General features: G+C 39.7%; 1 protein-coding gene and 1 long non-coding RNA gene across 3 annotated transcripts in view; one reads left to right on the top strand and one right to left on the bottom strand.

Moving 5' to 3' along the window:
- ADSS2 (adenylosuccinate synthase 2) overlaps positions 1-16,003 on the top strand; it is a 34,680-nt gene extending 18,677 nt beyond the window's left edge. For both annotated transcript variants that reach the window (XM_008697267.2, XM_040636080.1), the window contains 9 exons: positions 2,884-2,950; positions 3,192-3,299; positions 4,201-4,282; positions 6,365-6,491; positions 7,779-7,933; positions 9,450-9,574; positions 11,034-11,131; positions 13,463-13,612; positions 14,861-16,003. In XM_008697267.2, coding sequence (XP_008695489.2) covers positions 2,884-2,950; positions 3,192-3,299; positions 4,201-4,282; positions 6,365-6,491; positions 7,779-7,933; positions 9,450-9,574; positions 11,034-11,131; positions 13,463-13,612; positions 14,861-14,913 — 965 coding nt within the window. In that variant the 3' untranslated portion in view covers positions 14,914-16,003. The remainder of the gene's footprint in view (positions 1-2,883; positions 2,951-3,191; positions 3,300-4,200; positions 4,283-6,364; positions 6,492-7,778; positions 7,934-9,449; positions 9,575-11,033; positions 11,132-13,462; positions 13,613-14,860) is intronic.
- LOC121103985 lies at positions 12,091-20,622 on the bottom strand. The gene is made up of 2 exons (XR_005836327.1): positions 20,121-20,622; positions 12,091-12,979 (listed from the first exon to the last, which is right to left on the bottom strand). It is a non-coding gene; the product is annotated as an uncharacterized LOC121103985 (long non-coding RNA).
- Between the last annotated feature and the right edge of the window lie 10 nt (positions 20,623-20,632).

Genomic DNA, 20,632 nt, shown 5'->3' with positions numbered 1-20,632 from the left:
ACCTTGTTACACAGACCCTTTCTGGTGCCCGAAAAAGCTACTCTGCTAGGAAAGACCTCTATGCTGACAACTGTAAGACATTGATGAAAGAAATTAAAGCAGACACAAATAAATGGAAAACTATTCTGTGCTTAGGGATGGGAAGAATTAGTACTGTTAAAATGTCCGTACTGCCCGAAGCAATCTACAGATTCAGTGCAATCCCTATCAAAATTACAGTGGTATTTTTCACAGAAATAGAGCAAACAATCCTGAAACTTCTATGGAACTGCAGAGAAACGATATAATCAAAGCAGTCCTGAGAAAGAAAACCCAAAAACCCCACGGACTCGGAGACTGAGAGAACATACTGGAAGTTGCCCGAGGCAGGCAGTTGGTAGTTGCTCATGCAAAATGGATGAGGGCGGTCAGAAGTTAGAAGCTTCTAGTTACAGAATAAAAAAGTCTCGGAGATGCCATGGACAGCATGGTGACTACAGTTAGTCATACAGTATGGCATATTTGAAAGTTGCTATAAGATAATAGATCTTGGAAGTTATCACAGTGCACCTGGGTGGCTCCTTCGGGAGAGTATCCTGCTCTCGATCTCAGGTCTTGATCTTAGGGATGTGAGTTCAAGCCCCACGCTGGGTGTGGAGCCTACTTAAGAAAACAAAAAAGAGGTCTTACCACAAAAAGAAATTGTGGCTGTTTATGGTGATCGGTGTTAATTAAACTCACATGGCAGTCATTTTGCTGTATATACAAATACTGAATCATTATATTCTACACCAGAAACTAATGTTAAATGTCCCTATAGCTCAAAAAAAAAAAAAAAAGCTACTCTGACGACCTTTCCTAGTTATTATCTACTCCCCCTCACCGAGGGTAACCCCTATTCTCTCAGCATAGATTGGCTTCGTCAGTATTTGAATTTTATACAAATTACACATTTATATAATCTGTTGTGTCTGGCTTCGACTCAGTAGTATGCCCATTTGATTCGTCCTTATTACTAAATGAAGCAATATCTTATTTTCATTGCTGAATCGTATATCCCATTGTATGAATATGGCCCAGTTGATCCATTTTTACCGTTGATGTAACTTTGAGTCATTTCCAATATTGAGTTATTACAAGTAATATTGCTCTGACCATTCCTGTGAATATCTTTTGGTGTGCAATATGCCAGTGCAGTTTAAGGATGTCATCGCTACCCAGTTCTGTGGCACTGAGACAGATAGTGATTTACGGGATAATTTTAAATCACACAGTAAAAATGTACTCTCTGTATTGTGATCACCTAGTGTAGGAAGTGCTGGAACTCCCCTTCGGAGAGGACTAGGGAAACCTGTTAGCCATTCACTGCTGTGCTTGTTAACCTTGCCAAGCAGAGGAGAGGACTGCCTTGACAACTCGGCAGTGTCTCAAAAAGGGGACTTAGGGCAGAGAAGGCTTTAGAGGCTAGGATTAATCAGAGGGTGCTTTAAGGTCCAGTTTCCTCAATTTTTTTTTTCTGGTTTCAACATCCATAACTAAAGCATTCGTCTTCTGATGCTGCCAAATAGTTTTTACACATGCCACCACTAGTTCTAGGAACCTTATATCAGTCATTCTGTTTAAGATTTATACATTTCAACTTATTTGGGTACAGTAACAATCATTAGTGAAAAGAAGCCATGGTTTAATGTATGGAAAAATGATTAAGTTGTACAGTTTAAGTGGGTGAATTTTATGGTATGTAAATTATATTCCCATAAGGCTTTTTTGAAACAAAAGAAGCCTTGGTTAAAAGTTCGAAGACCAAATTCTAGGCCTGCCTGTTCCATAAAATGGCTATTTATTCAGTCGGTAAATATTTGAGAACTTGTAGGCGCAGGAAATCAACTGGTAAGCTAACTGACATGGTCCCAAGACTCATAAAATACTGGTAGGGGAGAGAGTGTGTGGGCGTGAGTGCGCTTGCGCGTGCAGGCAGAAACACAGTCAGGCAGAGGGTATGTCCTGTAGCCCAGGATGTGAAGGAATGTCCGTTGTGACCCAAGGGCAGAAAGGGGGCCCCAGATGAAAGAGCAGACTATGCCTGGAGGCCACAAAAGAGTTCTATCTTTTTCTTTTGATCAATAGAAAGCCATTGATTTTTAAAGCAAAGGGGGTGGTGACGCCGTATTTGTGTCTTGGAAAGATGGCTTTGCTGCATTAAAAGTTATGAATTTGAGATGTGCAAGAGGGGAAATAGGCACACTCAGTTGGCTACAGTTCTGGCTAGAGACGATGGGAGCTCGGAGAGACTGCTGAGAAGAGAGAGAGAGAGAGAGATGTCAGAATAACCCAAAGATGTCTGCAGGGTAGAACCTGAAGAAAAGAGGGTATCCTAGTAAACTGAGCTTCATAGAATTCTGGGGTACCCTCTTACTGACCGTTTTTAAAATAATATATGTTGTAGTTAGTAGGAATGAACAATCAGGTGTATTTCATAGTAGTATACCTGTTGACATAATAACTTTCCCTCCCACCATTGTTGGTGCTTTTTAAAATGTATGCATTGGGGGTGCCTAGGTGGTATGGTCGATTGAGCCTCCAGTTTTGGTTTCGGCTCAGGTCATGAGATCAAGCCCCATGTCGGGCTCCACGCTTAGTGCGGAGTCTGCTTGAGATCCTCTATTCCTCTCCTTTGACCCCTCCTGCTCATACCCCCTCTCTCTCTCCCTCTGTCTCTTTCCCCCTCCCTTTCTCATAAATAAATAAATCTTTTAAAAAATAAAATGTATCCATTTGATTAGTCATGATGAAATTAGGCTGAAGGGATTTATAGCTTAAGTAATTTAAAATACAGTATGTTTTGCTCCTCCTATGTTACCTTTGTTTCAACAACAACTGTGATTTGTTTTTTTTCCCCCTCAGTATTCGATTTCCATCAAGCAGCTGATGGTATCCAGGAGCAACAGAGACAAGAACAAGCAGGAAAAAAGTAGGGTGTTTTGTTTTTGTTTTTGGTGCAGTTTAAGCATATCCAGACCCTAATGTTTAAATTCTAGGCCAGAGGTTTAAGAAAAATTTTTAGAATATCCTGTTTAGATTCCAGAGAAAATCAATAGGATTGTGAATATAAACTTACAGAAAATAGAGTACCTTCATTCTTTGTGATGATCTGACCACAAGAGCTCCATCTTTCTTGTCTAACTCAAAGCTTTTTCTGATTTATTTTTAAGTTTGGGTACCACAAAAAAGGGCATTGGCCCAGTTTATTCTTCCAAAGCTGCTCGGAGTGGACTGCGGATGTGCGATCTGGTTTCTGACTTTGATGGCTTCTCTGAGAGGTAACTAGCTTGTGTTTCAGAGTGGAAAGAGCAAATGGATTTTTTGAAATTTTTCAAATCCAGGTTGCAAATTGGTAAAATCAGTCTTCTAGTTGAATAGTGGTGCTTGGCTTTTCTTGTTTTATTTGGACTTTAAAGTTATTTTTATTACTTAATTTCAAATTAAACTTCATGGAAAGTAACCTCATGTTGCTATCCTAGCAGTACCCCAAGAAGGCAAAGCCAAGGTCATATGTAAGGATTGGAGTTTGGGATGGTTTGCTGAGAAACAGAGTTTCCAGGGGGTGCTTTGGTGAGGTTACCACATCCTAGAGTCTTGACCCTCAGATTTTCAGTTCTGGAGACCTCTCTTCCCCCACCTAGACCTAATTAGGCTCTTAGGTACTGGTGAACTATTTGTACCAAACTCACCTTAAATAATAGAAATTGCCTCATTGACACTTACTCTCTAGAAAAATCTCCATGAGAGACCTAATCATCATCAAAGCTATCTGGTGACTCAGTGACATGGGGTTAGTTGGTTGCATTTAATAACAGGTGGCATCAAAGGCCTTACCTCTGTCTCTTAAAAACATCGTGTAGACCATCCCCTTTTATTTTTCACACAGTGTAATATAATTCATATTCACGTGTTACTACAGACTAGTTCTTCCCCTTCCCTCCACACACATCATCATGATTATGTTGTTGGTCTTCCTAAATTTGAATAAAAAGTACTGTTTTTGAGTGTATCATTTATTCATATGATTGATCTGTTTAGATTTTATTTCTTAGAATGTAGCTTCAGTTTGGGATACATTTGTTATTAAAACTGCTTATCTACAGAAACCATTTGAATCGAATGATATTATTCGGACTATTTTTAATTGAGCTGTTGGCTTGCTTTATCTATATTTCTCAGGTTCAAAGTTCTGGCTAACCAATACAAATCTATATACCCCACTCTGGAAATCGACATTGAAGGCGAATTACAAAAACTCAAGGTAATGCTTTCTGGCCTTTCTAATGTCCTTTTTAGAACTTGTTTGCCAGATTGGCATCTAAGATCTTTCATTCATTCGGGTTTTGTGTTAGGAACTGCAAACATAAGAATGAAGAACGTAGAGTATTTAATTTCCTTTATGGAAATTACGCTGTGACTGAGAAGTTATATGTTAAATAATTTATAGTATAATAAATGCCACACAGATATGTGTAAAGCATTGGAAATAAGAACTAGTAAAGCAAATTGCTTGTCCTTTTTAAGTCTAAAAGCATATAGGCCTACCTAAAAGGACATGGCATGTTTGAGTCACTTCACATAATGTGGCTGAAAGAAAATATTGAGTGGGGAGCAGAGTTGGATTTCACAGATCTTGTATTGGTCTCATATGCAACAATAGGGAGTTTGGCTTTTATCATGGAGTTAATGAAAAGCTAGTGAGTAATTCTGAGCAGAAAAAAGACGAGATTTGTATTATATAAAAATCCCTCCTAGCAATGTGGAGCATAGATCAACAGAGGGGCAGCAGGAGATAACTTGTAAAGCTGGCAGGCCCGTTCTGGAAGGACGCCCCACAGGGCTAGTGTCTTTAACACTTGGTCTTAAAAGACAAAGAAGGTGATTGGCCAAAGGTTGGGTCCATGTGTGGCCACTCTTAGGTGTCAGTGGTGCCTGAGTTCATCAGTAGGCAAATCTCCTACCCTTTCCACCCTTAAATTCGTCCCTGATGTTTGGTGCGTTTCAAGCTGGGCCCTATGTATCTGATTATTACTTCTTCTCTGAATAGCTATGAACATGAATTCCAGAGCTGAAAAGGAATTTACAAACCTCATATGCATTCTAGAATGGTTGTAGACCTTAGGCCTATCTACTCACTGAATTCCTTTAACAAACAAACAAACAAACAAACAAACCTCCAAGGAAGATTCTAAATGTTGGTATTTAGATTTCAGTGTATTGGTCATTGCTTAGAATAGACTGCCACCTTCTTTTCATTCTGTCATGCAACAAATATTTTAAATTTATTCCAGGCAACTTGGAAATATTTATGCACTAAAGTTTGGATATGGCTTTTTGGTTCTGTTCTATCCATGTTTCACGTGAATGTAAAGCAGATGAATAATCATGAACAGAATTGGGGAAGAAGATTCTTAATAGGTGGGATATGTTGAGCCAGCACTTTAAGGAATAAGGGACATGATGAACGGCATGGTCATTTCAGGCATAACAAAAGGTCTAAACCAGGAATAAGCAGGAGACTAGAGCCAAGGGAGGGGGGACGAGACTTTCATCAGTGGGTATAACCTGTTCGGTGAGTTCATGAGTGGATTGTGGAATTTCCATACTAGACTGGCTAAATATGAAAACATAGTTGAAACTGGGTTTTATTGTAGTTATACTTTAGGCCTTGGGGGAACTCTTGTTTATATTACATTTTTAATTGAATTCTAAAGTTAAGCAGTATTATTAATACTTTAAATATATTTTATGAGAGTTTTATAATGCTCATGTATAAAATAGTTGATGTTATCTGCTAGTAATACTGCTGAGATATTGCTGTCATGGGACACAGTGGCTGTCATGGGACACAGTGGCAAAAGATTATTAACAATTACCGCTTTTTGTATGCTCGGCAATGTTACCTGTGACCCGCACCAGCATTTTGACAGTCACCCAGTGCGTGTTTCAAAACTCATGGTTACATGGATTATAAATGCGGCTTTTTAAATACCTCATAAAATATAAAAGCACAGTATAGTACGCTCAGCTCTTTTTATTTTCCCAAGAGCTGGTTTATGAAGAATGTAAGGTTGTCATCATTACTTTCAGTGAGGTTCACGTAGAACTTTGAATTTCATTGTTTCTCTGCTGTTCTTGCACTTGGTTCTCTTTCCTGGTTCTGGAAAGTCAGGACGAGAGACCAAAGCTAATCCAGGTATGCAGTAGGGTGAGCACCGTCACCAACCCCCTTCTGCCTTGCATGACTTCAGTTTGCCTGGTCACAGAGTCAGGTGAGTTTTACTTGCCCTGAGCATGTTGTAAATTTATTAGTACACACTGAAATTGGTTTTTGTCTTTGTAGGGTTATATGGAAAGGATTAAACCGATGGTGAGAGATGGCGTTTACTTCCTCTACGAGGCCCTGCATGGGCCACCAAAGAAAATCTTGGTAGAAGGTGCGAATGCAGCACTGCTAGATATCGATTTTGGTGAGTGAGATAAGACTTGCAGGAGCCTAACCGAGCCCGAAAGCACTTAGGGTATAAATAATGAATGTTCACCTTATGGGGTTTTAAAACAAGGCTTTTAGCTTGTATATTCAGGCATGATGGATGGTTGTCATCTACTAATCTTTTTTTTAAAGCAATATTGTGGAATACACAATGCATGTGTTACATTTCATAGTTGAGTAGAAAAATGAAATCACTATTTGGGTCAGTGGGTTTGGGATACTGTAAACGGATTTCTGTTGTTTGGTTCATGCTCCATTTGCTTGGAACTATAAGATGATTAGAGGAATCCTGTGGAAGGATAATTACCTTTAATTCAGCCATTTTTTTAAATATCGAGAACTAATAAACTTTGTCATTGAACATACCCCGTCTAAGATCTGTGGAAGTCTCTTGAACTCCCTTGGTGTGAGACTCTGAATGGATTAGGGCATTTCCTCCATCTTCAAAAAGTTAAGGCTTTGACGTCTTCCAGCTACTGCCCCATTGGTTGTTGGCCTTTCCCTCTGAACATGATCTCAAAGGATAAGTCTGAGTGTTCTCAGCTCTTAAAGACATTTCATTGGCTTTTGACTGCATGTATACCAATTAAAGAAAATGTCTATTTCTATTACAGTGAATATGTATTTTTTACTTCATGATATGCCTGTGGAATCTGGAAAGAAAGCAGAGTGTCTGGTTAGCTTAGTGGATAGTTGAAGTAGGAACGGGATCTTTGGGGATGGAGGAGTACACCCCTCTTAGCTTCTCTTGTCGTTTTTGGGATTATTCCCTTAATATAGACCAGAAGGTAGGATAATGAATACCACAGAATTCTTAGTATCCTGGTGTCGGTCTAGGTTGTGGCTGTATCGTAAAAATCAGTATCAAGGGAATAAAATAAATTCGTTTTTAAACCAATAGGAACATGTTAAAAACACATAGATTATAAGTCTACACGGTGGAATAACGCCTGGGTTTTGGCATGAAATTATTTAGCGGTCCATTGGGTGAGTAGCTACCATACAGAGCTGAGTAACTGAACACTCAAGGAACCTGCCCAGAGTGAGCACTGCAGAGATAGCTCTAACTACCTGTGTTCTGCTCTCATTACAGACAGAAAGGATCAAGACTAAAGGTTGAGGTTTGAGAGGGCAGTTGTAGTCAAGTCTGTCTAGTACCTAGAATGTACCAAATGCAGATTTTTCACAGTAATTGTTTCAGAGTACTGTATATCTATGTGTGTATAATATTTGTTTCTTTTCTTTTTTTTTTTTTTTTTTTAAGGAACTTACCCTTTTGTGACCTCTTCAAACTGTACTGTTGGAGGTGTCTGTACCGGGTTGGGAATGCCCCCTCAAAATGTTGGAGAAGTGTATGGGGTTGTGAAAGCTTACACAACTCGAGTTGGCATTGGTGCCTTCCCAACAGAGCAAGACAATGTAAGCCTGTTTTTCAGTAGATCCAATTCTGGAAGTTTTAAAGTAAAAACTCCCAGGGCGACTGGGTGGCTCAGTTGGTTAAGTGTCCGACTCTTGGTTTCAGCTTAGGTCGTGATCTTGCGGTTGTGGGATCGAGCCCTCCATTGGGCTCCACACTCAGCACGGAGTCTGCTTCAGATTCCCTCTTTCTCTCTTGCTCTCTTTCTTTCTCTCTGTCAAATAAATATATAAAATCTTTTTAAAGAGTGGGGGGGGCGGTGCCTGGGTGGCTCAGTTGGTTTAGCATCTGCCTTTGGCTCAGGTCATGATCCCAGGGTCCTGGGAACGAGCCCCGTATCGGGCTCCCTGAATGGAGGGAGGGGAGTCTGCTTCTCCCTCTCCCTCAGCCTACCGCTCCCCCTGCTCGTGCTCGCTCTCTCTCTGTCAAATAAATCTTTAAAATAAATACACTAAATAAAAACTTCTGCTTTTTTTCCCTTAATGGATTCTTGTCTTCCTGTGCTTTTCACTTAAGTGGCAGCAGATTGGCAACAAAAGACAGAGGGTTAAAGAGTACTGACAGGTAATTGTAAGTGCGAGGCCACGCGAAGGTGGGATTATGAGGAAGGTTGAGATAGTGGAGGAGAAAGAAGTGGTTAAAAATAAGAACTGCCTTTCACCAAGAGCTTATTAGGAGCCGAGGCTGAGAAGAGCGACTTCCAGCCTTGGTCTAATCCTAGCCGGCACCTCTGCAGCAGTGACGTTGGGCCAGGCACTGTCCAGGTGTGGTATGCTCAGAAGCCCTTTGGACCTCACGACCCTCAGGGAGCTGGGTGGTGTCACTTTCCCCCCTCCACACGAGGAAACAGGCACTGAGGGATGCAGTCACTTGCGCAAAGTCACATGGAGGGACGGGGCTGGAGTTCAAACCTGACAGAGCAACATTTTAAACATTTTAGTTGTATTGATGTAGAATACAAGAGGTAGTGAAATGATGACTTTAATCAGAAAGGTGTAAATTAGGGAATAGATAGATAAGTGAATAATTGGGTTCTAGGGAATGGCTGTGGCTTAGATCTTTGAGCCTTGTCGTTAGGCTTAACTCTCTTAGAAGGGGCATCGTGTTGTCCACAACTACTGACTAGCTGAGAGTTCATCTTACGGTTTTCAGGAGGATCATCGAATTACAGTTCTTGGAACAATTGGCTTAACTTGTCTATTTTAATAAATAATTAACAACCTTGCTTTTAATGTGCAGCATTTTGTATGTTAATCTAAATTTTAAGAAGTTATCTAACATCGTAAAAAATACTGGTTTTAAAGAAATGGTAAAAAAGGAAGCCAAAAGTCGATCTCTTCCAGATAATGCCTGCCTCACATAATATCCATCATCTGTATGGAATTCTGTCTTCCACTTAGTTATTTTTTGGAAGATGTTCATCTCTCTAAGACTTTGACTTGTTCTATGATCTTACGTAATTCTACTAGATTTACAGCATTGGTATTATAATCCTAAATCCTGTTTTCTGTTTTCTAGGAAATTGGAGAATTATTACAAACAAGAGGTCGAGAGTTTGGGGTAACCACTGGAAGGAAAAGAAGGTGTGGCTGGCTGGACTTGGTTTTGCTCAAATATGCTCATATGATTAATGGATTTACTGCGTGAGTATTCTTAGAAACATTTATTTCAGGAAACTAAGGTATAGTTCATGATCGCAGGTTAAATTTTGTGGTGTGCAAGCTTGAAAAGTAGTACCTTGGTAGAAAAATTTCACTGTTTAGCCTCCAAATGAAATTGTAGCTGAAGGTTCAAGTGGACCAAGATCTAGAGGAAGGATACCCAAGGGAGAGGACCACAGGTTGTCTTCCTACACATCCACTGTTGGGAAAAAGGAATCATGATACTCTCACATGCACGTTAATATAGAAGGAAGTGAGATAGGTGGGTAGGTAGATAGATGGTGTGTTTTGCTTATATGGAGGGGAGGCAATATAACCGATGTAGTGCGTGGGCTTGATTAATGTCTAACTTCTGTTTTCAAATCTCAGATTCATGCGCTGTGCCAGGACTTTGGTCAAGTTAATCTTTCTGTGCCTTTTTCATCATCTTTAAAATCTAGATAATAATCAGGCAGGCATTTTGAAAATTAGATGAGAAATATAGTGGGAGCATATAGCGTGCTGCCTGGCTCATTGAAAACACTCGGCAAAAAGTTGCTATTCACACATGTATAAAAATATGTAAATAAATGTATTTCTGATTGTATTAATTCGACTTAACTTTCCAGCAAATAACAGAATAAAGTATAAAAAAATAATTTGTGGATAAGAATCCCAAACCTACTGTTTTATCTAATTGTATAGATTTTCCCTTAAAACAGTTTCCCAGTCAGTTTATTGGGAGATTTGATGTATCTCGAAGAGGTCCTTGATGCAGTGTCCTCACTTTGCTTTGACAATTTCTGAGCAGAAGGGCGGAGGTGATAGTAACCAGAGTAAAGAAATGAGGGTCGATGACCTATGTGTAAATGTACGTGTATCTCGTAGTCTTCGTGTGGAACAGTGAGTTCTGCTGTGTCCCACAGCGTGCATCCTTTACTGCAGGCAGCTGTCCCTCAGACATGTGTTACCCGTCATAAGAAAGCTAAGCGGGGCGCCTGGGTGGCTCAGTCGGTTAAACATCCAACTCCTGATTTCGGCTCAGGTCATGATCTCAGGGTCATGAGATCAAGCCATGTGCTGGGCTCTGCACGGAGCGTGAAGCCTGCTTGAGATTCTCTCCCCCACTCCCCCCCATCTCACTTGTGTGCACACTCTCTCAAAAATAATAAATAAAATAAAGAAATATAAAAAAAAGAAAGCTAAGCAAGATGGTATGGATCAATCAGGGAAAATATAATTTTTAGAAAAGTAACTCACCAGTAGATCAGTTAAGTCATTTTTTGTTATGAGGAAAATGCATGCTTTATGTGTGGCACACTTTAGGACATAATCCTAACCAGTTTTCAGAATTGCTTTGGAATGTGTAGCTTTGTACGAATTTTCCTTTATTTCCTCATCAAGTTAGATGTTCGGGCCTTGCGTAGTTTGCCGTTTGAACGTTGCCTTTCCTTCCCCTTAGGTTGGCACTTACCAAATTGGATATTTTGGACATGTTTACGGAAATCAAAGTTGGAGTTGCTTACAAGTTAGATGGTGAAATCATACCTCATTTCCCAGGTACTTTTTTCAGTCTGTGATATAAAGAATATTATTAGGTGAACGTGTTAGAGCAGTTTCGTAAAGCTCTTCTGCGTAGTTCATGACGTATAGTCATGGGGTCGAGACGCTCTTTGTGAAACGCACGAATATATTCTCATATTATTAGCATTTGTTTCAAGGTTGCTCTGTGTTTGGTTCCTGGGTTGCAGTCATAAGCATGTGTTCAGACTCAGAATAGGAAAGAAGAAACCTGGGACCTCGGAGCCCAGCCAGCTATGCTGCCCCTGAATCTCATCTTCCCTGATTGGAAAGTAACTGCTGTGTAGGCCGCCTGCTCTTCCTGGAGAACTGTGGGGTCGGAGAACAGAGCGCTTCTCCTGAGAGGCAGCAGGCTCTTCAGGCACTAACCCAGCCTGTTCTTCAAGCCCCGTGAATGCTTTTTTCCTGATCTCCTATGTCAGAAGGGGGTGGTTGTAGGGAGACTTCCTACACAAGGCACTGTGTTTCTTCAGGCGTATCTTTAGTGATGGGGTTTCTTCAGTGACTTAGGAAGTTGCATACGTGTCTCCAGCTTCCAGAAATAGGAGCAGTTCATTTGATTAGTCGTCCTGTAAGCCTGGGAATATGCCAAACAAAGGAATATTCACTAGCTTGATGAAACTTGGTAGGCTGGTAGGTTTTGTGACTTGCTGATGACGACCCGTCCTCGGCAACCGAGGATCACCTCAAGTTCTTAGAAACACGTTTAAAATCATTATCTGTTAGTCCGAGGGTCCGTCTCCAGTTCGGTTTCTCTTGACTGTTCTTTTCCTTGATTGTGGATCACTGTTTCTGTGACTAATGACTTCTGGTTGACTGTGTTTATGTTGTAGTGACTCGGATTCTGTTTTCTTCCTCTGAAGGTATTGGTTCTTGTTTTAGGGGACAGTTGAATTACTGGCCGATCATCTTGAACTTGTATAAGCTCGGTTTTCTTCTGTGTTAGTATAGTTACGTGCAGAGCCAGGGTGTTTCCCAAACCACCAACCTGGTGGGGGTCAGTCTCCAAATTCTGTCTCTTCTGTGGATCTTGGTAGCTTGGTTTTAGGCTTCGTTATGGAGGGTCTGCAGTCAGTTATACTCTTGAGCCTGGTTTTTAATTTTAAGGAGCAGCCTTTCTGCTATCTCAGGTGAGTGGCAGGAGAGCAACTGAAGTGTAGAGACATCTCTCTGATCTGGCAGTGCTGGAGCTCCAGTGTATCCTGTCCCTTCCCTTCTCCCAGCACCGCTTGACCTCTGGAATCTGTCCCACTCAACTGTGTGACAACTAAGAGCTGGTAAGCCTCAGTGGTCCCACGGGTCCCTCCTGTGTGAAGTTGAACGTTAGGCATGGGACTTTCACACGGACTTAAGAGGGGTGGGAGCTCCCTGTCTGGCTCCCTCCTCTCTGACACTTGACCATGATGACTGTAGCCACTTCAGCTTTGCTGAAACCTGATTATCTCCCCTCTCGGCTGAGTCAGACCACTGTTCTCCACTGACTCTAGTGTCCTGACTTCCAGTGGCCGGGAAGGTGTCCCTGGTCACAGAGTTGAGTAGTTTCAGGACTTGCTTGTGAGTTTTCTCTTTCTCAGAACCTGCAGCTTTGTGCTGCCTGTTGTCCGCATTGACCAGTCGGGCGATATGGGCTGTGGCGGGGAGGCAGCTCCCTTCAGTGGACGGCAGTTTCTGAACGGGAGTCCTCAGCGGGCCGCACTTCCGCAGCTGGGCAGTGAGCGTCTCAGTCGTGACGTGGGAAGTCCGGACAGAATCCGCACGGCACGCACTGTGTTGTGTCTGTTCAAAGAAGCTGCTCTTACTTCGTACGTTTTCCGTTTCTGTTAGGGGCTAGAGAGAAAATGGTGAGGTGAGACGATGAAGAAAATTTCCAGCTAAGCTTTGCACAATCACAAAATCACTCGATTTCCCAGATGAGAGCAAGCACGCAAGTCTCCTTTCTGTGAGGTTGCTGTCTTTATGCGGGTCCATAATCTCTAATCCACAGTGCGGAAATCTAAAAAGCTCTAAAAATGGAAAGTTTAAATTTTTGCACCGAAGTCCTTTGACAGCAAAACTTGAGTTGATATTAGAACTAAAATCTCTCTGCTTAGAGTGAATAATGCTGTTGCTGCAGGAATGTGTTTGATTATGAAAATATTGCCTCAGGTGGTAAATGTCTGACTTTCCTACACTCCGGGAAGCTCTGCATTCCAAAACACCTCTGGCTCCGAGGATTTTCATAAGAGATCATGAACCTTTGACATAGCAAAAAGCCGTTTGCAATAGGCAGCGCTCTACCATGGAAAAACAGACTTACTCTTTAACTTTCAGCAAACCAAGAAGTCTTAAATAAAGTTGAAGTTCAATATAAGACACTCCCAGGTTGGAACACAGATATATCAAATGCAAGGACATTTAAAGAACTACCTGTTAATGCACAAAATTACGTTCGATTTATTGAAGATGAGCTTCAAATTCCAGGTAAGTATACTTTATGAACGGCTATCTTTACGTCTAACTTAACTGCCTACCTTTGAGATAGGATAAAAGAAAAATCATTATTACTTTGTAGAGTGTTCATGATTTGCATCAATGCCCAGGAAAGTATAATCTTATTTCTTAGAGTAAATGTAGTCCTCTTTCTTTAATCCTTCATCTGCCTGAAGATAGTAGGTTACCTCCCACTGTTTTGATCCTGTCTTAATTCTCTGCTACTCTGGTTTTTACCCTGTGACTTTCATGGTTGTGGCTTTCTCCCTCTTAGTCACAAATCCTTTTGTATCTTCACCTCCACCAAAAATGGTTTGTGGTTTTTCCATTGGAGATGAAACCACTCTTGGGAGTTGGGGGAGTTTCTTGAATAATTAGGAAATAACAGGTAGAGAAAATAGGAAATTCAGTCTGAAAAAATATTAGGGGAAAGAATAAAACTTTTAAAAAACAAGCTGGCCAGGGAGTTAGGCATAACAAGGTTATCGCTGTGACTAGTTAATGGAAGTCTTTTAACACATTGCTTTCTTGCTTCTACTTGCACTGGTAGAGATTGGAGAGACAAAAGCAAAGTGGGTAGAAGGTGTCCTCCATATAGAATCCATTATGTACTTATTCTGATTTGTATTGTGGTTTGTCTCAAATACGAGTCTTGTTTTCCAAATTGCTAGCTGCCCCGGCCAGTGTGATGTCCAATTTAGTCAGCATGTTTGCTATGGTTCTTAGTCAACATTTTTCTGAAATACAAGCAATAGTGAATTTAACAGTGGCCTGTGTAAAATGCCATAAAGGTTAACCCGTGTGGAACAATATTTACCGATTCCTGTAGACTGGTTCAGGCTGTGCAAGTTGAAATAGTATTCGTTCCCAGATGTTTCTACGTTTTTGAGCTACAAAAGGTGACCTCTTAGCATCCTGCGTTTATCAAAGATGCTTATTTTATCTCGTTATTAGGGACTTAATCAAGGACTCTTTAGATCTCTGCTGGTTTGGGCCAATATTTTGTTAACCTGATTATTAGTCATTGAGGACTTGGAAATACTGTGTGATTAAAACTGGAGCTGGTAAGGCACTGTTCAGAAATCAGCCCAGTCAGTCTTCTAGCAGGACAGTGAGGGATAGCAAAAGGCACCTCGCAGAGTTAAATCGTGACCTTGAGAAACATGGGAGATCTTTTCATCCCAAGGATTAAACGTTAAAAATGAATTAATACTGTTCTTTACTTTTTTCCCCTACTAGTTAAATGGATTGGTGTAGGTAAATCCAGAGAGTCTATGATTCAACTCTTCTAGGGATTTCCAGTGACGCAAGAAGCACTCCTTGAGAAGGGGGGAAAGGACTTTCTTAAATATTTCATTTATGATCTGCAAATTTCAAGAGGAAAGACATTGAAGTGAGTTTTAAGCCCTGCGGTTGTTTCCGGTCACGTAAGCTGGCTGGCTGCTGTGGAGAGAGACCCTGGCGTGTTCCGGTGTCAGCCGCCCTCGCTGGCGGAGTCGCCGAGTCCGGTGTTGCTCCCGCTGCTCACGGTGCCACGTTTGCTTTCAGTGTGTGGTCGCAGTATGATCTGTGTTGTTTGAAATCTCAACTAGAATTCCTTTCAGCGTAGTTTTTCTTCGTTAGTGTCATTGTGTGTTCTTAGGTTTTACCTCTATTAAATGGCAAGAACAATTAATGCAGTTTTGCACAAATATTTTTTACATTCTGGTCTTTCAATTTGTCATTGTGATCTTTGCTGTTAGAAAAAAATGATGAAAAGAAGGGTTCTATAAACTTTTGTAATGCTATAAATTCTGTTTAACTTGTGAACTGTTTATTTTCTGCTGAGACCATTGCAAATTTGAGCTTTGGCGGGTGGGGGGGATTATATCCATGTATCCTTTAATTTGTACAGAACACAAAACTTACTTCTCTCTGTAAATTATTTAATGCACTGGACATTTAATTAAATGTTCAGAGAAAGGTGTTCCCTAAAACAACAATCTTAATGTTAAAAAAAATTAGTCATTAAAAGATCGTTGTGATAATTGGTGGATATTTTTCTTTAATTTCAGGCATTAACTATGAAATGTATGGCTGTTCTTTTTTATCTTACCATTATTTCTAAATCTAGTGGATTGATTTTCAACATTGTGCCTGCCAGTATGCCTACAGAATCATCTGTAAGTGTCCAAATGAACCCAAATTGTCAGTTGTAATTTTGATCATGCCTTTATTTTTTCTTTCTTGGAAAAAAAGAGGTGTTGTTTTGACAATTAGGCTTAACATACTGTGTTGTAGATTATCCTTCAGTGAACTATTTTAAATGTTTAAATTAGGTGCCACTTAAATTTATTTTATTATACCATCAATAGCTGATTAAAAAGAACCAAATATTTCTAGTATGGTTTGTGTATTGTGTTTTTGTTCCAGTGAGAGAAGTACTGGTAATACTTGTATCTAGAAGAAGAGCTTTATCCCTGTAGTATGTAGGGCTGGGGTGGGGAGATGTCAAAACAGAGTCTCAGAAAAGAATGTAAATATCTTTGTCTTCACTTTTTATTAATACTTAGTTCAGAAAATTCTAAAATAGAGCCAGCCTTGTTGGCGTCAATAAACAAAAAGGATAGTACAGATGATCATACAAGCCCATTGCCAATCAATAATGACCTTCATGTAAAATATATATTTAATATTACAATAAATAATTTTTATTTATTCTAATGGAAATTGAATGGGCTTTTATTTCTCCTTACCCTTTATCTTCCTACTTGAACTTCAAATCAGGTTGAGTTGAAATGAGGTTTTTAAGTCCACATTCTCATTTTGGCTGAAAGTGTTGTGTTACTGAAACATAATTTTAGTAACGGTCCAGAGGCAGATGTGAAGAACTCATTCACCAAAGAGATTACTAAAAAAATATAAATAAACTTAAAAAAAAACAAAAACAAAACTGTCTTGGGGCACCTGGCTTTCTCAGTCGGCCAAAAAATTAAAAACATTCATTCTCCAAGTCAGTGCTTTTTTTTTTTAACCAAAAAAGTGTAAATCTATTGATGTTGATAGACATTTACTCATTTTTGACCAGGTTGAGTGATTCTCTCCCATCTTTAAGTGAGCTTTTTGCTAAATAAGTTGGTTAAGCGAGAGGTTCTGCTCTTCAGATGCAGTTCAGTCTTTGAAGTCCTAGGTAACTATATTACAGTAATCTTTATTGAACAAGAGTATTTGCTAGAATCTGCTAGGTGTTGGAGGTGTGGTGGTGTATTGTGGGGCAGTGTGTCAGACAAATGTATTTCTAAGCGACCTGCGCTATGGTGGGAAAGTGCAGGGTGTTGTGAAGGAGAACTTAATCTTGGTTTGGATAGAGTCAGAAATGGCCTTTAGCAGAAATAGCATTCAAACAGATCAAGAGGATGACTAGTCAGACAGGGCAAAGACCAGAGGCCGGAAACACTTTGGAAAGTGGGAGCAACTGAAAACAATGACTGAGGGGCTGGTGAGGCAGATGAAGTTGGCAGGAAGTTTGGAGGAGCACTCCGCCAAGTAACCAAAGTATGTTTCCCCTGAAACAAAAAGCCAAGGCCAAAATGTAATAGATACGCTTACGGGGCATAACAGGGACACAGAAAAACTGAGACACAAACACGCTCTCCAAATTCTAAAGTGCAGTAGAAGGGAACTAGATGGCAGAACAAGGTATTTCAGTGGAGAGACGGCCTATTTAGTATATTTTTTATTCATTAATGGAGTGATAGAGTTGAATGTCCTTCACAATTGAGTATGGGAGTTGAATGCCATTCCAGTCCGAGTTGCCAGGGGCTTGTCTAACTGGACAAAATTGTATTGAAGCTTTGGTGGAAAGATGAATGTGCAAGAATTCCTAAGGTATTTTTGAAAAAAGAATGTGTCGAGAGGTTTTTCCCCACCAGCTGTTAAGACATTGTTAAGCTCCCGTAGTCAAAGTATGTGATATTGTCATGGGAATGAACAAATACACAAGGGGAATGGACTGAGCTGTTTCAGAAGTAGATGCAACATACATGGGAGCTTGAAAGAGGCTAAAAATGGCATTTTGTGTCATCGGGGAAGTGCTTTAAAAAATTATAGCGAAACAATCTCAACATGAACTTCAGATTGGATAAAACTCAATTTATAGAAAGCATATAATTTTAAATATTTTGAAGAAATGAGCAACAGCAGTTTACTGAGAATAATTTGCTATTTCAGGTGTACCTGAGAACCGAGTATATTTAGTGACTAATACTTTCAGAAGTCCACATTGTCACCGTACACCTTTGGGAAGTCTGGTTGGGATACTGGAATTTGGCATCACTTTATTGGCTCAATCTTTAGAAACTCTGTGAATGAATGTCCACAGTGACACAAATATAAAAGTAGGGAATGCAGGGAAAACGCTTTCACTGGATTCTGCAGTCGCATAGTGTTTTAGCTTCCAGAATTGCCTTAGCTTCCAGAATGGGGGTTCGGGGGGAGACTTTTAGCTCTGTAACTCTTTTCCCACTGCTTTTGTTTGTTTGTTTCTCCAAAACTAAAGAGTTTTGTTTGGAAACACCTTTAGCCTACCTTCTCATTTAGAACCGCAGCTACCTCTAGAATCTACCCGAGAAGGAAAATCAGATTTGACTCATCTTTATGCACAGGATAATCTGTTTTTCTTAGAGACTTCTTGGTCTGATTTTATTTATGTCAAAATTGTACATACAGAATGGTTTTTATTGAAACAACTTTATTGTAAAATTTACATACCGTAAAATTCACTTATTTTAAGAATACAGTTTGGTGATTTAGTAAAATTATAGAACTGCAACCATCACCATAATCCAATTTTAGAACATTTCCACCCCATAAAAATTCTTTGTGCCAGGGGCGCCTGGGTGGCTCAGTTGGTAAAGTGTCTGACTTCAGCTCAGGTCATGATCTCAGGGTCCTGGGATTGAGCCCCACATCGGTCTCCCCACCCAGCGGAGCGTCTGTTTGTTCCTCTGCCCCTCCCCTGGCTCATGCTCTCTCTCTCTCTCTCTTGCTCTCTCTCTCTGTCTCAAATAAATAAAATCTTAAAAAATTCTTTGTGCCCATTTACAGTCACTCCCCATTCCCACCCCCAACCTCACAAATGTACTCTCTGTCTCAAATAAAATTGCCTTTCCTGACATTTCATGTAAGTGAAATCATGGGATATGCAGTCTTCTGCATCTGGCTGTTTTCATTTAATGTAATGTTATGAGGTCAGACCCAGGACTTCATCCCTTTTTATTGCTGAACAGTAGCCCAGTATATAGATATGCCACGTTTTCTTCATTCATCTGTTAAGCATTTGTTAAGTCTGTGTGGACATAACTTTTCATTTCTCTTGGCTTAGACACCTAGGAGGGGAGTTTCTAGATCATATTGTACATATATAATTAATTTTTAAAAGAAAGTTCCCAAATGCACCAGTTTATACTCCTCCCAGCAATGTATAAAGGGTTCCTGTTTCTCCATATCCTCACCGATACATGTAATAGTGTGTCTTTTTGATTGTAGCCATTCTAATTGGTGTGAAGGGTTGTGTTGTTTTAATTTGCATTTTCCTAATGTGACTAATGATGTTGCAACATCCTTTCTTGGTCATTTGTATATTTTTGGTGAAGTGTCTTCAAATATTTTGCCAATTTTTGAATTAGGTTATTTTCTTTTTAATTATAGCAGATCATTGTATATCATTATATATCCTGGATACAAGTTCTTTATCAGATACATACTTTGCAAATATTTTCTCCCTATCTGTAGCTTGCCATTTCATTTTATTAGTGGTGTCGTTTGAAATATAGAAGTTCTAAATTTTGATCAAGTCCAATTTATCAATTTCTTCCCATAACTTATAGATTGTGTTTTTGCTATCACGTTTAAGAAGTCTTCTGCCTAACGCAAGGTCATGTATGCTATCTAGAGGTCACTCACTTTAGATTCAAAAATACAAGTAGGTTGAAAGTGAAAGAATGGAAAAAGATATATCATACAAAATAGACTAAATCAAAAACTATCACAACAAAGGACTTTATGTATTGATAAAGGAGTCAAGTCATCAAGAGATGTAATAATTATAAATATATATTTACCAAACAACAGAGCCCTCAGATAAATGAAGCAAACACTGATGGATTTGAGGGGAGAAATAGTTCTATGAAAATAGTTGGAGCCTTCAATACCTCACTGTCAGTAATTCATAGACCGTTTAGATACGAGATCAACAAGGAAATCGAAAACTTGAACAAAACCAGCCAGATTTAATAGACATTCATGAAACCCTTTACCCCAAAGTAATGGAATACATACTCTTTTCAAGTGTACATGGCATATTCTCCAAGATAGACTGTATGATAGGTCACAAAACGAGTCTGAGCGTTAAAAATAGTGAAATCCTACAAAGTATCTTCTTTGATGACAATGGCATGATGCTAGAAATCCATAACAGAAGGAAAACTGAAAAATTCACAGTGGAAATTTAAAAACTCACTTTTAATCAGTGGATCAAGGAAGAAATCCCAAGGGAAATCAGGAAACAAAGATGAATGACGACAAAAGCACAACATAGGAAAACCATGGGATGTCACAAACATAGGCAGCAGTCCACAGGAAATTAAAAGCAGTAAAAGGTCTCATATCAACAACCTAACTTTACACCTTCAGGAGCTAAAAAAAGAAAGCAACCGAAACCCGAAACCAGTAAAAGGAAGGAAATAATAAAGATGAGAGTGAAGCGAAACAAAACAGACTAGAAAACAACAGAGAAAAGCAGTGAAACCAAAAGCCAGTTATTTTTATTTTCTGTGTTTTCATGTGTGAGGTCACAGCATAGACTCTTTGCATTTGAGGGGTTTCTAGTCCCTTCATGATTTCCTCTGTTTTTCTCTGTTCTGTCTCTAGGATGTTTATTAGTCAGATGATGGCCCCCCGATTTATTATTCTATGTCTCTAATTTTTTATTTTTTAAAAGATTTTAAAAGAGAGAAGGAGCACTCAAGCAGG

The sequence above is a fragment of the Ursus maritimus genome, unplaced genomic scaffold (assembly GCF_017311325.1).
Source record: "Ursus maritimus isolate PB19 unplaced genomic scaffold, ASM1731132v1 scaffold_2, whole genome shotgun sequence".
Taxonomy (NCBI): domain Eukaryota; kingdom Metazoa; phylum Chordata; class Mammalia; order Carnivora; family Ursidae; genus Ursus; species Ursus maritimus.
The sequence above is the reverse complement of the archived record's forward strand: the minus strand, read 5'-3'. Positions and strand labels throughout refer to the sequence as shown.